Source organism: Epinephelus lanceolatus, chromosome 6 (assembly GCF_041903045.1).
Source record: "Epinephelus lanceolatus isolate andai-2023 chromosome 6, ASM4190304v1, whole genome shotgun sequence".
Taxonomy (NCBI): domain Eukaryota; kingdom Metazoa; phylum Chordata; class Actinopteri; order Perciformes; family Serranidae; genus Epinephelus; species Epinephelus lanceolatus.
In genome coordinates this window covers 2,685,859-2,702,961 of record NC_135739.1, presented here as the reverse complement: position 1 = coordinate 2,702,961, position 17,103 = coordinate 2,685,859, and the positions used below count along the sequence as shown (strand labels likewise).

At 42.5% G+C, this 17,103-nt stretch overlaps 2 protein-coding genes across 3 annotated transcripts in view; both read right to left on the bottom strand.

Annotated features, from left to right (window-relative positions):
- Positions 1-2,751: 2,751 nt before the first annotated feature.
- Positions 2,752-10,826, bottom strand: hsd17b7 (hydroxysteroid (17-beta) dehydrogenase 7). Its single transcript, XM_033621088.2, has 9 exons — positions 10,680-10,826; positions 8,485-8,691; positions 8,265-8,357; positions 7,793-7,907; positions 4,350-4,544; positions 4,108-4,221; positions 3,973-4,029; positions 3,798-3,896; positions 2,752-3,137 (listed from the first exon to the last, which is right to left on the bottom strand). Exons 1-9 carry the CDS (start codon positions 10,712-10,714, stop codon positions 3,021-3,023), a joined length of 1,032 nt encoding a protein of 343 aa, XP_033476979.2. The 5' UTR covers positions 10,715-10,826; the 3' UTR covers positions 2,752-3,020.
- Positions 10,827-10,971: 145 nt separating this feature from the next.
- Positions 10,972-17,103, bottom strand: part of ddr2a (discoidin domain receptor tyrosine kinase 2a) — a 59,983-nt gene continuing 53,851 nt past the window's right edge. For both annotated transcript variants that reach the window (XM_033622857.2, XM_033622859.2), the window contains exons 13-17: positions 16,815-16,942; positions 16,469-16,666; positions 16,126-16,360; positions 14,422-14,571; positions 10,972-14,341 (exon numbers count right to left, since the gene is read on the bottom strand). In XM_033622857.2, coding sequence (XP_033478748.2) covers positions 14,210-14,341; positions 14,422-14,571; positions 16,126-16,360; positions 16,469-16,666; positions 16,815-16,942 — 843 coding nt within the window. In that variant the 3' untranslated portion in view covers positions 10,972-14,209. The remainder of the gene's footprint in view (positions 14,342-14,421; positions 14,572-16,125; positions 16,361-16,468; positions 16,667-16,814; positions 16,943-17,103) is intronic.

The following is a 17,103-nucleotide window of genomic DNA, read 5'->3' as shown; positions in this document are numbered from 1 at the left end:
CAAAGTGACAACAAAAAGACACAAAATCACCACAGAGACACAACTTAATTACCAGATGAAACAAAACAACTACAATGAAACACAAAACAACTACAAAGACACACAAATTAATTACAAAGCAACAAAATGACTACAAAAAGACAAAAAATACTACAAAGAAACACAACATGACTTCAAAGAGATACAAAACAACTACAAAGAGACACAAAGTGACAACAAAAAGACACAAAATTACCAGAGACACAGCTTGACTACAAAGTGAAACAAAACAACTACAGACACAAAAACAATCAAAAAGCAACAAAATAAATACAAACACAACACAAAACCAATACAAAGAAACACAACATGACTTCAAAGAGATACAAAACAACTACAAAGACACACAAAAACAACTACAAAGAGACAAAAAGTGACAACAAAAAGACACAAAATCACCAGAGAGACACAACTTGACTACCAAGTGAAACAAAACAACTACAAAGAGACACAAAAACAATCACAAAGCAACAAAATAAACACAAACACAACACAAAACCAATACAAAGAAACACAACATGACCACAAAGAGACACAAAACAACTACAGAGAGACAAAACATACTACAAAGAGACACAAAATGACTACAATGAAACACAAATCAATTACAAAGAGACACAAAACAACCACAGAGACACAACATGACTACAACGAGACACAAAACAACTACAACGAAACACAAATCAATTACAAAGAGACACAAAACAACCACAAAGAGACACAAAACAACCACAACAAGACACAAAAAAACTACAACGAGACACAAAACAACCACAACGAGACACAAAACAACTACAACGAAACACAAATGAGTTACAAAGAGACACAAAACAACTACAACGAAACACAAATCAGTTACAAAGAGACACAACATGACTACAACGAGACACAAAACAACTACAACGAAACACAAATCAATTACAAAGAGACACAACATGACAACGAGACACAAAACAACTACAACGAAACACAAATCAATTACAAAGAGACACAAAACAACCACAAAGAGACACAAAACAACCACAACAAGACACAAAAAAACTACAACGAGACACAAAACAACCACAACGAGACACAAAACAACTACAACGAAACACAAATCAGTTACAAAGAGACACAAAACAACTACAACGAAACACAAATCAGTTACAAAGAGACACAACATGACTACAACGAGACACAAAACAACTACAACGAAACACAAATCAATTACAAAGAGACACAACATGACAACGAGACACAAAACAACTACAACGAAACACAAATCAATTACAAAGAGACACAACATGACAACGAGACACAAAACAACTACAGCGAAACACAAATCAATTACAAAGAGACACAAAACAACCACAACGAGACACAAAACAACTACAACGAAACACAAATCAATTACAAAGAGACACAAAACAACTACAACGAACCACAAATCAATTACAAAGAGACACAAAACAACTACAACGAAACACAAATCAATTACAAAGAGACACAAAATGACAACGAGACACAAAACAACCACAAAGTGACACAACATGACTACAGAGACAGAAAAACAACCATAATGAAATAAAATAACTACAAGACAATAAACAACTACAAAGACACACAAAAACAGCCACAAAGAGACTTTGCAAAGACACACAAATGAAATGAAAAGAATCTCTCAATTTTTCCAAACTGACTACAACGTGACAGGAAACAAATTAAAAAAAGACACAAAATAACCTCAGTAAGACATAAACATTTCCTCAGAGACCCAAGCGATTATTAAAAGAGACAAAACCACAGAAAGATTCATATCAACAACAAAGAGATGTAAAACCACACACATCTTGCTCCAGCAGGAGAGGTGGAGGACAGAGAGCTTTACTTGCCAGTTGGATTTCAATGAAATAGAGATTTGTCTCTAATTATAAGGTCAATGGGATTTATTGATATATGTAGGCTAATTACAGTTTAGTTTTTGTGCAGAGTCCATTTTGTTTAATAACGTCAAAATGAGTTTATTCCGCCTACACTTGGATTGTTCTCTCACACATACTCTGAGTTCAGGGGGCAATAAACCCGATCATTTATTTTCTGCTTGTCACGTGACTGCACGAGGTGGCGCTGGACTGGTCCAACCCACCGGGTGATGCCAGTCGGACCGACAGTCCCTCCTGATCGCACCTTTGGGAACTCAGCCGGGTGTTTTTCCTGCGCGTCCGAAGATGACATCTCCAGTCACCAAAGCCATGATAGAGTCGTACGCGCTCATGGTCATGGTGATGGGCACGTTCTTCGTCTATCTGTGCGGCATGGTTTGGGCTTTTTGCAACCCGAAACTGAGTGGAGAGGAGGAGGAGGAGGAGGAGGAAGAGTGTGGGACGGGGAACCAAGCGGCGGCACACGGGGACCACTGCTGGCTTTGCGCTCCAAATCCTCCAGAGCGGAATTTCAGGTGCGCGCACGTGCCGGCACCGCCGTACACCGCGGAGGGGCTCACACAGACCACATATGTAAACTTCTGGGATGATACTGACAGTCTGCTGTCAGACTGCACCGCATTCTGCCGGGAGGATCATGGCATTAACAACCAAATCGGACAGAGTCCCTCCTGGAGCGCACAGGCTGAAAAGTTGGAGATCTGACCTGCCGTCTGTTTGTGTTGATCACCTCTTATGATTTAACTCTTTCCAAGGTGAATGGACTGAAAACAAGTGGACGAGAACAGTCAGTGCTCAGTGTTATTTTTTAATTTTATTTCAAACCATCACAACACACATACTCATGGCTCTTTGTTCTATAACAGACGCTTTAATTCATGCTGATAGAGTCACTGTGACTTGTTAATTAGTGCTGTGAATTCAGGCTTGCATGTTGCTGTGTCAGGACACAGTTATTTTTGTGAGGTCTGTCTCCCAGGTGACCGGCCAGACAGGAATAAAACACTCTCCATCCCAGAAGTGTGTCATACGCAAGATGATCCGGGTCCTGCAGGACTACTGTGACCTTGCTGCGGATTCTTTTTGTTTTTCCTTCAGTTTCTTTCTTACTTCAGTTTCAAGTTGCAGCAACTTCTCGTACAAAGCGTCTGATGTATCCAAGTCAATATCCATCTGCAAAGCAGAGCAGAAGACACAAAGTTATTACTATTTAAAGGTCCAGCGTGCAGGGTTTAGGAGGATATATTGGCAGAAATTGAATATAATATAACAAGTATGTTTTCTTTGGTTGATAATCACCTGAAATTAAAAATTGTGTTTTTGTTACCTTAGAATGAGCTGTTTATATCTATATAGACAGTGAGTCCTCATCCAAGGAGATTGCCAATGTTGCACTGACTCACGTTTCTACAGTAGCCCAGAACGGACAAATTAAACACTGGCTCTAGAGAGGGCCTTTCGCATTTTCACAATAGCAGTTAGCAGCCCCTCTGAAATGAGAGCACTGGAGTGTTTTTACCGGTTTAAATGACCATGTCTGTTTGTTTTAGAGAGGAAGAGACCTCTGCGGATAATTCAGCTCCCGGTAAAAACCTCCCGAACGTCTGGATGTAAAATTATCAGAGAAAAACGTGAGTACAAATTAGCAGGCTCTGGCTTGCAGATCATCTCCAATATACCAAAGAGCACAGCAGAAACACTGATTTGTAATTTGAAACCAGTTACTCAGTGTTTCAACCGGTTTAAATCACCGGGTCAGTTTGTTTCGGAGAGGAAGAGACCTCTGCGGATAATTCAGCTCTCCTCCTGAATGGACAGTATTTCTTCCTGTACCTTGCGTGACTGTGTGTAGTTGTTGCCCAGCCCAGATGTTAAGCTGTGGTACTTGGCTTGAGGGTCCAGTGATTCAGGCTTTTGCTTAAACAGCCAGAACTGCAAGAGAGAGCGGCAGTGATGAATTAATTTGTACTCAACGTGTGTAAAAATGTTCAAATGTTTTTTTACCCACCAGGGCTTCAGCTCCATTATAAGGGGTCAGGGTGAACGTGTTGGTGAAGATTCTTATCTGAGATCAGGGAAGAACAATTAGTTGAGATATGAGCAAATCATTTCAGGTGTGTGCGTGTTAACAGTTTGTACTCACAAGCCAGAAGACAGGCATGAGCAGCGTCCAGAGGAAGGCTGGGAAGGAGGGCAGGATACTGTAGGTCAGATTGGTCATCACAAAACCAGGACAAATGACAGATGAGTACAGACCCTAGAGAGCGTGACAAAATCAGGATCACAGTTACCAACATCATAGGAGATTAAAAAATAAATCAATAAAATAAGTTCGCCTGCAGGCACAGGTGATAAACAGCATGTGAGGTGTGTGTGAGCGCCGACCTGTTTGTTGTAGTGTGTGTTGAGCGCCAGGCTGAGCAGGTCGGAGGCGTATTTGGAGGAGCTATAAGGTTGGGTGCCTCTCTGGTGCTGTATGTCTTCAAGGTTAAAAGCTGAGCGATGAGCGTTACTGGAGGAGGTCCAGATCAGCTGGGACGTCGCGCCTGCTCTGCACAGAACTGGTTCCAGCTCCCTGATCTGGGCCGTAACAGGAGGACAACACAGCATTACAGCATTCATTCAGAGAAACATCCTAACTCGTCAGTCAGGGGAAACATCAGCAGTTTTCAACCTGGACCCAACTGTCCCACGTTTTTGTATCAACAGCCCTTCTTATACAGAGATCCCACGATAGGGCCGCATCGAAGTCCCTTCATGAGACCGTCGATGTTTTATTACACAGAACCAATCAATGGCGGCATCATGCCACCCCAGTGTGTGATTTTAGACAGCATGCCGGCATCCCGGAGGCAAAAGAGGCGTGACAGGCATGATAGGTGTGACATGTAACACGTGATCTTCACACAGACCTTACTGTTGTTCACTTAAGCCTAGTTCACATTACACAAGTTCACCCTGATTTTGTGTTGCAGAGACTATCGTAATCTTTTGAGCGTTCATACCGTATACTGACGTGTTTGTGTCATCGGGAGTCTCGCCAACTGTGTTACGACCTGTGTGTGCACACCACAAGATTTCTCCACAGACCCCTCGCCGACAGAGCCCCAGATAACGCGGTGACATCACCAAACTACAACTGCGACTTTACAAAAAAAACAAGCCCAAAGTCGCGGCTAATAAGCAGACCTGGCAACCCTGCGGTTTGTCCTCCTCACATTTCTTCCGTCCTCCTGCGTGCTGACGTGGGACGTATCCCGCCTCTCATTGGCTGATGCTCTTTGTCAGTCGCGTCAGACTTCTCCAGTTTTCTAGCATGCCAGATATCCAGTCCCAGTCGCAGACGAGGGGGCGACTTGCTCGTAGATTTGTCCACACATGAGGACTCGTCGTGGCAGACTATCTGCTGACTCACCTCCGACCCAAGATCCTCTGCGACGTCAAAATCACGGTGAAAATCGTGTAATGTGAACTAGGCTTTAGAGGACATTTTCAGCAGCTGTTCTTCTTCTTCAAGTTAGCTGCTAACTGCTGTTATCTACTTTTAAAATCTCCCAGCGTTGGATCGCACACATAACACGTCATCAAAGTGACACACTCGTCCTGTCCATAGCCCTATTCTATTGGCTGTCCCATTTAAAAACATATGACTCTTATTCCCTCCGTTGTCGGCTTAAAGGCAAGACAACTCAGTCCCCACATCATACCGTTTATAAAGAACGGTGAGGAGGAATAACAGCATGACATTCCCCCCTTGAACAGGCAGTGTAACAGGGACTTAAGTGACTAATTAAGACAAAAACATTTTGGGGAAGCGGCAAAACAGGCTGTAAATATAGCCACTCAAAGCATGTTTGCATTGTCAATGTATATCCACTAAAAGTACTTGTTTTTGCCACTGACAGGCTCAGATAGACGGAAAGGATCCCTACAGTGGAATGGTTTTCCTTACCTTTCACTGATCCGCTCTGTTTGTTATGTGTGACCAAGTCTCGCTCAAAGAGAAGTCTTGTTCTTAAATCTGGCTGACTATTCCACATTGTTGAAATCAGCTATACTCAGACAGGACATTGAAAATCTTTTGGATAACACTTAGCTACACTTTCTGCCCTCCAACAGAGCAAACTTTTCCCGACACTCCTCTCCCCAACTCTCACTAACGTTTCAGCTGTTGTTTTTTTGCAACAAGTTACCTCTCACAAGATTTCAGAACGAGACTTCTCCTTGAGCGAGACTTGGTCACAAAAACAAACAGACCATCCATGAATCCATTTTCAACCGCTTATCCGAAGCCAGGTCTCTGGGGCAGCAGGCCGAGCAAAGCACCCCAGACGTCCCTCTCCCCAGCAACACTTTCCAGCTCCTCCTGGAGGACCCCAAGGTGTTCCCAGGCCAGATGAGATATATAATCCCTCCAGTGTGTTCTGGGTCTGCCCCGGGGCCTCCTACCAGTGGGACGTGCCCAGAACACCTCTAACAGGAGGCGCCCAGGAGGATCCTGATCAGATGTTGAACCACCTCAACTGACCCCTTTCGATGTGAAGGAGCAGCGGCTCTACTCCGAGCTCCCTCCAGATGTCTAAGCTCCTCCCCCTATCTCTAAGGCTGAACCCTCTCTAAGGCTGAACCCTCAGCCTTAGAGAAGCTCATTCTTTCAGTCACCACCCAGAGCTCATGACCATAGGTGAGGGTTGGGATGGAGATGGACCAGTAAATCAAAAGCTTTGTTTCTGGCTCAGTTTCCTCTTCACAAAGACGGTCCGGCGCAGCGCCCGCATCACTGCAGATGCTGCGCCCAACTGCTGATCCATCTCACGCTCCCTTCTACCCTCACTTGTGAACAAGGCCCCCAGATACTTGAACTCCTCTGCCTGAGGCAGTTCTCCCAACCCTAAGGGGGCAATCCACCATTTTCCGGCAGAGAACCATGGCGTCAGACTTGGAGGTGCTGACTCTGACAAACAGACCAGCGAAAGGTAAAGAAAAACATTTCATTTCTTTAAAGGTTCATCTCTATAATGTTGTCAGACACTTGCAATAACAATCTGAGCCTGGCAGAGACAAAAACACTTTAAAAGGATGTAAACTGACTTCTCCAAATGCCCCGATATGTACAGTGAGCATTTTAATATGATAAGAAGGTAATCATCTTTAAACTTTACATTTTTTTGCCCCACTGGTGGTGAGAGTCTCTCAATTTTTCATCCATCCAACACTTTTGAAGCTGCATGGCTGATGATGCTCACAAACAAATCATACATTTCTTTCAATTTTACCCAACTATTTTATGATTTAATGCCTAGCTCTTGCATTTCCTGTCCATTTTCACTGGTCCAGATGCCATGTCTGAAAAACAGATGAGATTATTGTATCTATGGATAAGATCACACTGTAGACACTGTCATCTCTTCCCACATAGATACCACTAAAATTCCTGTCAAACTTCATTAAATGTTTCAAAAAGACCGTACAAACCCATGTGTCACTTCAGCAAAGACGGATTTCTATTCAAAGTCTAAACAGGAACTTTGAGACGGGTTCTCTGTGACAGCAATTTAATACACACCAGAATTCATCTGCAAACACACAGTAAGCAGAATCCTGTCTGCAGTGACCTTATGAACAGTACGCACTGTTAATTTTTAATGAGCATCGTTGCTAAGTGACAGACGGATCCTGTATCACCTATATTTATTCCAGCAAGGGTAAACAGCTGACAGGAATTCCTCTCCTTGCAGAAAACTGAAGGAAACTTTTGTTTTGTCTTTTGTCGTGTAGATCAAACCATGAAATGAGGTAATTCAGCAGCCAAAATAGCAGTCACTCACCAACAGGAAGTGACCAAAGAGGTTGGTCGCAAAAACTTCTTGCATGCCGTCAGGGGTGACACAGTCCTCCTGCGTCAGAATTCCCTCACCAGTGGCGAACATGGCGATGATGCGGCTGCAAAAAAAGATGTCATAGAAACTTGAGCTGTAGAAAAGCAGCACAGGAAATAAATGTTTGAAAGAAGAAGTTTTTAAAACGACACTGTACATAAAAAGGTCAAAGTATAAAAAGCAATCGATGCAGTCAGGTGTTACTGATGCACACATCACAGGAGATCATTGGCAGTCTTAGACTCTGAGGGCCCCGGGCAAAGAAGCCCATTGAGGTCAAATGGTAGCTAGAAGGGACTTTGGGTTTTTTGGGGGAAGCAGCAGTGTTTGGTGCATTTACAGGAGGTTTTAGGGGGTTACAGTTGTCATTGCCTGGTTTGCCTCGCTGCTAAAGATGCTGCATGTAAAATCAACAAAGTACCTGGAGAAGAGGCCTTTGAAAAAGGCTTTTACATCAAACTGTGGGTTTGGCATGATGCCTGCGTTCAGGTAGAGGTAGTCCAGCCGGTTATACCTGCAGCAGATAGTCAAAGTCACACATACTCACCTCGATAACACACAGAAAGCAATGTGTCGACAACATAACCTGATCAGTGCTGATAACTACATGAATATGTGCTGCTGTGAGTCCGTCCTCCCACCTGAGTTTGACCTCCTGAGCAGCAGAGAGGACAGAGGCGATGCTGCTGGTGTCCATCTGCAGCAGTGCCACCTGGGCTGAGGGGTGAGAGGTGAGGAGGGCGGAGCGAGCTGCCTGAGCACGCTGCATGTTCCTGCAGGCCAGACACAGCTGGAGACCCTCTGTGTCCTCAGAGAGGAGACGCTCACACAGCGCCAGGCCAATGCCACTGCAGGGACACACAGTGTTAACGTGGTGGGGAGTGACCCGGAACATGTGCTCAAGGTACTAAATGTGAGTTTTTCCATTTACTTAAACTTTAATTCAGAGGTAAATACTGTACTTTTTACTGCACTACAGTTATTTGATTACTTTGCATATTTAGATTCTAAATATAAAGTACAACAAGTTCAGAGACTATGGTAAATTATTATAGGTTGCCTCAGCACCTGCCTTCAGGACATCAGGAGTTGGATGAGCAGGAACTTTTTGAAGCTCAGTAGCAGCAGAAGTGAGGTCCTGCTCACTGGCTCCAGAAACACGCTGTCCAAAATCCAAAGCACCTTCGTCCCTCACATCATTATTGCTAACTTCCCCGTCCCCTTCTCCAGCCAGGTCAAGAGCCTCGTGTCATTCTGGACGACACTCTTTCATTCGAACCCCACATGAAAAATATTACCCAGACAGCTTCCTTCCACCTCCGCAACATTTCCAGACTCCGCCCATCACTGTCCCAGTCCAGCACTGAAGTCTTGGTCCACAGATTTGTCACATCTCATATTGACTATTGCAACGCAGTTCTCTCTGGAAACTCATTAACAGGCTTCAAATCATTCAAAACTCTGCTGCTGGATCATCACCTGCGCCATATCATCTGACCACATCACTGCCATTCTCATCCAACTACACTGGCTCCCTGTTCAGAACCAGAATGACCACAAAAACCTTCTGCTCACCTTCAAAGCCCTCCATAGCCGAGCCCCCACCTATCTCTCTGACCTCCTCCAGGAGTACACCTCCTCCCACTCCCTATACTCTTCCTCTGCTGATCTCCTGACCATCCCCACCTCACGCCTCAGCACCGTGGCTGCCAGGGCTTTCAGCTGCACTGCCTCCAGGCTCTGGAGCTCCCTACGTCTGCACATCCAACAGTCTGACGGCATAACATCCTTCAAATCCTGTCTCAAAACCCACCTGTTCAAACTGGATTGTGTGTGTGTGTGTGTGTGTGTGTGCCCAATTTGCATCTCTTGTTCTGTGTGTTATTTTATGCATTTTTGGGTGCACTATCCCTTTAAGGAGCTACATTTTGATGCTGATAGTATTTTCACACTGGGGTACTACTTTTACTTCTTTAGAAAATCTGAGTACTTCAAATGTCCATCACAACAGCCGAGACAAAGCATCTAGAGAGGAGACTTTAAATACAATACTGACCAAAATAAATCCACATACATGTACTGTATGTACAAATATTAACAGTACTGAATATGCAGTGTTTCTCAACATGCTATTATACAAACTTAACTTGTTGTGCAATGCAATTTTTCTCTTGTATCTATTATCTTGTTTCCCCCCTGTTGCTGCAGCTCACTGAAACTCACCAAACTAAACTAACTAAATTGCAATAAAGCATTTTAATGATACCGCCATTCAGACAAGGTCTCTATTGACGAGAAGAGTCAAATAAATAAATTAAATAATACAATATCCATACTTTGAATAATTACCAAAAGGTTAATAAAGGTACTGGTGGAAGAAGTACTCAGATATTTTTTGCTAAGATGCTCTGTCACAGGTAATAGTCCTGCAGATATAGTACCAAAAGTAAAAATATTCATCATGCATAATGGGCCATTTCACAATACATATAATTAATTATTAGATTGTAATTACTGATGCATTAATAAGTGTCACCAGTGTTACAGCTGGTGAAGGTGGGGGTAATTCAAACACTGATGGGTTGCTTAATCTATAACAATACGTCATCATTTATTAGTTCATTCATATTTTGTTTAGTAATTTAAAGTTATCAAACAAATGTAGTGGAGTAAACAGTACACTATTTGTCTCCAAACTGTGGTGAACATTATAAAGTAGCATTAAATGGCAGAAAGCCTCAAACCTGTACATGATGAGTTATGTATCTTTAATGTCTCGCGTCACTCACGATGCCGGACTTCAGGTTTATATTAAAACAATAAAGACGGTTATTACCTGTTTGCTCCCGTCACCAAAACCACCTTGTTCATTTTTTTCTGCTCCAAACTGGAAACAAACCTCAGACACAAAGTTTTTATCGCAGCATCAACAACTTGTCTGTCCGGTCCCGGAAGTGTTTCACCCCGATGGGAGTCACTCCTTCGCCCCGCCCCCTTCGTGCTGTGATTGGACACAGCAGCAGCACTCAGCCAATCAGAGCCTCACTCCAGTCGGCTCAGCTTCAGGCGCCGCCCACACGGTAATAATTAATATGTGCTTATGAATAAAGCAGCAGCTGTCAGACAGGTAGAGTTCCCTGTTTGAATTTTATTTGTATTTCGTCTATCAATGTACAACACTTGTTTATATAAAAACATTCTCACTGAAAAACATTTGAGTACAAATATGTAATAAAACCAATCATGAATCCTGTCAGGGTGCCATTACATTTTTACAGCTATACATCCGCCCCCACTTCTTTTATAACACAGAGGAATGTAAAAAAGGCTTCTTTTATCCGATGAGAGTCATCATGTGAGTGTCATATTTAATTTACATGTACAGATTTTTGTCCTTCCTAGATTGCAAAACACAGAAAGATAAAGATGGTTTCCACACAGAGGTTGAAACGAGCACGACTGAGTGTCTTTTATGACGCTAAGTGGGACAAAAGCCTCTGATAAGAGAGTTGAGCCTGTAAGTACAGCTGAAGTGGTGAAACAGTGGTTTGCAGGAAGAAGTTCAAGCTGTTAGTTATACACAGAAATATGGCAGAGAGAAGAGGAAAGAATCCAGCATACGTCAGTTTAGAAAAAAGAAACTGACAGTCGAAAACCTGCAGATGAATCATGAGCTGTGTTTCATGAGATAAGGGACTGTTTGTTATTTATGATGGCGCAAAAAGAGGGAGGCACATCAAATCATTTTTTATGCACGGGTGACCGCTGAGGGGAGGAACACACAACTTTAATAATTGCATTTTGTACTTATTTTAAATACGACCTGAACCCTAAAACCTGACAGCAGGGTTTTTTTAAAAAAATGCCAAAATTACATCATGTGTCGCAGCCACAACCTGTAAAAACAGGAATTATCGCCGCATTTTAAAAAATCTCTGACTGTCACTGTACATATTATGTGTGATGAACACCTGACAAACGCTTCCGTCAGGATGACGGAGCAAATCTACGCGTAAAATAATGACGTTTCATCAAATCACTGCGTCATATTCTGCAGGTCTCATTTAAAATGTCACCAAAAATAAACCATTTGTACAAAATGGATCCTGTAAAAAACAAAACAAATAAAATCCCATTCAATTCTGCACCCCTGCATTTATGACAGCGGTGTTAAACCAAGTCTATTTTATAAACAACAACAGCCTCTGAGCCACATTACTGATATTATTCCAGCTGCTGCGGCCACAGTCATCCAGGTCATTGCAGTGCTGTATCGCAGGCAAACGGACGTGCTTGAGTTTCACCTCTCATCCAAGAACCTTCATCAGTTCTGCTCCTGTAATCAGACAGCTTCCTTGATGCTTTTTCGAATTCCCGTTTCAGTCGAAGCGCATTCAGAACTGAAGTAGGGCTGCAACGATTAGTCGACTAATCGATGACTAATCAACTATTAAAATAATCGGTGACTATTTTAGTAGTCGACTAATCGGTTTGAGTCATTTTTCATAGATAAGTACTATAAAAGTACCCAAAATACTCTTACTGCAGCTTTTTACGTTCAGATATTGGCAGCTTTACACACTCTCCCATGACGGTGAACTAAAACCCTTTGGCATGAGTACAAAACAAGACATTAGATGACATAATTTTGGGGTTTGGGAGAGACAGACCGACATTTTTCAACATTTTAACACATTTTTCGATGAAATGATTAGTCGACTAATTGAAGAAATAATTGACAGATTAGTCAACAATGAAAATAATCGTTAGTGGCAGCCCTAAACTGAAGAAGCCTCTTGAATGAGAGGTGAAACTCAAGCACGTCCAGCTGCCTTCGATACAGCATTTAAGATGTTACGTGCACGTGGTTACGGTTTGTCTTTATACTCACATGTTGCTAATGCCGGCTGTGTGCGTGTTGTGATGTTTGTGTTTGTGTAGCTGTTTTGATGATAACTCTGACTCCCTCTGTGCTGTCTGCTCGTTGCGTTGGCGTGTGAATATAAAAAAATATGGTGGAGGGAGGCTCGTGCATTTTCCCCCGTCACTCAGGAAGACTCAAGGAAAAACGTTTGTAGCTCCAGAGATTAAAAGAAAATGCAGTCACATCCCAGCCACCCTCCTCCTCTGATTAATAACCAACAGTCCCTAATGTAAACTAATCTGAAGCAGTCACACTGTTCCAATCAAACACATCATTAACACTGAATATTCCTGTTTCCTCTGCATTTCTCATTTTAAAGGCGACACACTTTCTTTGTCCGCTGAGACAAACTATAAGCATCTGATGCATTAACTTGTTTGACACATTCAGCAACATCTTTTCCTCCATGATGCCGACTGTAAACATACTGTTGAACCCACACAGACCAAACCTGCACTCTCAATAAGCATCCTGCAACATCTGATCCATCATTAAAGTTTGTGATCAAAGCAAAAACAGTTTGCAGCGGGAGACGAACAAAAGAGAAAATCCTGTGTAGCAGTTTGTTTGGTGTTTAGATCGAAACGTGAGCTGGAAAGTTACTGAATCACATCAAACATGATACAAACAACTTAAAGAGAATATTAACCCACAAATATATCAACAAAACAAACACATATGAACATATAAATATTAATACAAAATATTGCTATTTGAGATTTAGACGTATCTGTTGAAAATACACAGTCATATACACTTCATGTTCAAATCACAGAAGGAAAACTGCAGGGAGATGAGATGACGGAGTGGCTGGATATTTCCTTGTTATTTCTAAAGGTGTGGAGTCTGTCTGAGAAACTGAGATGAAATACTTGGAATATAAAGTAACAGTGATGGTTGGCTGCACTTCCCCCTCTACATTCAAGCAGTCTTCCAAAAGAAAACACGAGAAAGCTCTTCGACAATGTTGCTATCAAACACCGTAACATGGGAGATCTGAACTCATATTAAAAAGGAAATTAAAATACATTTTCAAAAGTGCCGAATGTCACTTGCTACATTTAACTTTGGCTTCACCAACACGTCACAACCAAACCTTAATCACAATTCGGTGTGTGTTTCAGGGTTGGTGAATTATAAAACATAATACATTTTTCTAACAATACCTGTATGTCTATAAAACATCTTAGCCAACATGATTGTGCCAATTAAACTGACACACTAAAAGTCTCTGGTTGTCCATCTGTGTAGAGAGGAAGTCCATCAAACAGCGTTTCCCAAATCGCAGCTTGGAGCCCACAAGTGGCTCTCGCCTCGTTTCTCGACTGAAACAAGATAGCTTAAACCTGGATTGTGTCTGAATCATGGTCTCCTCTTGCTTTGCACCGTCTCCTCCAGAGATGAGCAGTCTAGGAATCACTGTCCTAAACATCGGCCCCGGCTTAAGGCTGCATTTCCGCGAGGGCTCGGTGTATTTCCTGGAAGGAGGGCCGTTCCTTTGTGTTCCTCCTCCAGCAGCCCAGCATGATCTTGTAGAGCGAGTCTGGACACAGCACCGGCTGAGGCAGGTAGATCTGCAGCACAGAGCACAAGAGGTTAAGCCGAGAGATTCACTGGTTTTTATGTGAAATAAAATGTTTGTAAGGACACTCACCTGTCTTTTCTGGTCCCTGAAAAACTCCCCCGTGTTTTCTATCACCTGCTCATCAGTGAGCTGAGAGTAGGGCTGCTCCTTGCAGAAGTTTAGTATCTCCCACAGGGTCACCCCAAACGCCCACACATCACTAGCTGTGGTGAACTTACCCTGCGCAACAAGAGACAGTGTCAACAGTGATTGTTAATATCACATAACAATATAGCACAAAATCAAGTTTTTTTTTAAAACTTAAATAAAGCTACATCTTTTGTTAAAGGAATACTATGCAGGAAATGTCTTTTACTGTATCACCAGTGAAAGTGAAAGCCGACCCCAGACTGAGTCTTTGTTTTTCCAGCACTGAGTCAAAAATGTTCACAGCTTCCTCTTAGACGTGTCCTGCCTACAGTCTGCCACCTGGTCGCTACCTCTTTATAAAGAGGCTAGCAAAACAAGTCTGATCTCCTACAGTCCCTGCTTAAACTAGAAAACCCTATTTCTATAATTATTTCAAACTGCTAGCTGCAGCTGCTTCATTTAACAAATAAAGTCTAAATATTGCTGCTCTTTCAATGACTCTATTACATATTGTATTTTAACACAGCTCTTATTGCTGTTGTGATCTGACGCTGTTGTCCTGTTTGTGTGTATGCTGCTGACCCTGTCTTGGCTCGGTCTCACTTTCAGATGAGGTTTTAATCTCATTCTCAATAAGCACCATGAGAGGAAAGTAAGACATTAGTGGCAAAGGACAGACTCTGCAGAAAAATACACCTGCACACACCTCTAGTGGGATGTCAGTGATTATAGAGAGGGACACAGGTGAAGTTGGGGACATGTTCCCACCACTTTCTGAAATGGCTGATTTTGTCCCCGTCACTTTTTAGAAGTGATTTGTTAAAAATGTTGTGAAACTAGTTTGCACCGAGAAATTATGTTAAATAATAAATGAGAACCCTTTGCAACATACAACGCAACGCAAATGTAAAATAATCAAATGTGCGTAGTGTAAGCTTTAGAGAAAATCCCTCCTCGCCAACTGATTCTAATATGACACAAAAACATCATCACCAATCAGTCACATGTACAAAAGCCTTGACACAAATCTTCTCGTCCAAGTTTCCATTCTTTCTCTATGAACATGACGACACATGAGAGGGTTTACAAGTTAATTAAACTGAAATGATCTGAACATTTAAAGAGGTTACTCCCCAAACAAAAGAGGATAGAAGACTAAATTATGCCCACAAGTGTTGACTCAGCACAGATAAATGAAATGAGGATCTGCAGTAGATTAAATATCTGAAAGTAATACAGAGTGCCTGAGAGCCTTACCACATTATATTCATCAGTATTTGTAGACTTGAATCGTCACCTGGTTCCTAAGTTTTTCTTTACTTAACAAAAGTTATTTCCACCATAAAGTGGTGCATCAAACTTCACCAGGATGCAGGAAATTAAGTGTGTGAATCTCCAATCTCTGCCCGTCTGTGCACCATTTTGTGTTTTTTCTGCAACCTCATACCAAACCCCCCCATTACATTGTCTGAAATCACAAATGTTGAAGACCATTTAAACATTTTTTTTTTATCTAAGCCCTCATGTCTCCAACACTTCTCAACGCTTCTCAACAGCCCGTGGAGAAGGACGACTCTTGTCTGAGTCCATACATTGTTTCATTCTGTTCTCCTGCAGAGTATAGCGTCAAGTATTGGTCCTTACCAGCAGGATGCTCTCCCATGACATCCAGCGTATCGGCAGTACCGCTCGGCCCTGGATGCGGTAGTAGTCACCACTGTACAGGTTTCTGCTCATGCCAAAGTCAGCTATCTTTATCGTGTAGTTTTTGCCCACCAGGCAATTCCGCGTGGCCAAGTCTCGATGAACAAAGTTTAGAGAGGAGAGGTACTTCATCCCCGACGCTATCTGAGCCGCCATGTAGATCAGATTATTGAAGCTGGAGAGCAAATAAACAGAGTCATGTGACGGGAACAGAACAACAGAATGACACACACAAATAGGTATATATATATATATATGTGTGTGTGTGTTCATCACCACTCACCTGACAGTAGGTGCGTTGCTGAGCAGAGCGAGTTGTCCCTCAGGCTCGTGGCGGGACAGAAACTGGTTGAGATCTCCGTTCTCCATGTACTCTGTGATCATACAGAGCGGGTCGCTGTAGATGCACACAGCCAGCAGGCGAATGATGTTGGGGTCCTTCAAACGTGACATGATCTTTATCTCTTTCAGGAAGTCGTTCCTGCCAAAACACAAAAAAAGGCGGGTGACTTAGTTCACACAGAGGAATCAGAATGATATAAACCTGACATTTTCATATCAACATTTATTTTCAGTTTCAGGTACAGGCTAAGAATGAGGTGTGTGGTGCAGATCACTCGAGCGTCTACCTTGCATTTTTGTTGGCGTCTGAACGAAGCATCTTCACAGCCACTAAAACTGGCTGGTCCTCGGAGATGTCGAATAGAAACTCTTTATTCATGAACTCCTGCATTCCCTCTGCTTCACACAGGTGCACCTGAGAGGAGGAAGATGAGGAAAGCAACACTTATAACATTTATTTGTTTGTGCTTCAAAGGTCTAGTGCGTAGGGTTTAGTGGCATCTAGCAGTGAGGACGAGGACATGTGCCACGTGTGAACTCCTGGTTACAATTCCTTCAGTGTTCATTGTTCAGGAA

Coding starts and splice junctions, on each gene's coding strand:
- hsd17b7 (XM_033621088.2), bottom strand. CDS start 10,714: ATGAACAAGGTGGTTTTGGTGACGGGAGCAAACAG. Junction 7,908..8,264: donor TTCAAAGGCCTCTTCTCCAG/GTACTTTGTTGA, acceptor CTTTTTTTGCAG/CCGCATCATCGCCATGTTCG. Junction 4,030..4,107: donor TCATGCCTGTCTTCTGGCTT/GTGAGTACAAAC, acceptor CCCTGATCTCAG/ATAAGAATCTTCACCAACAC.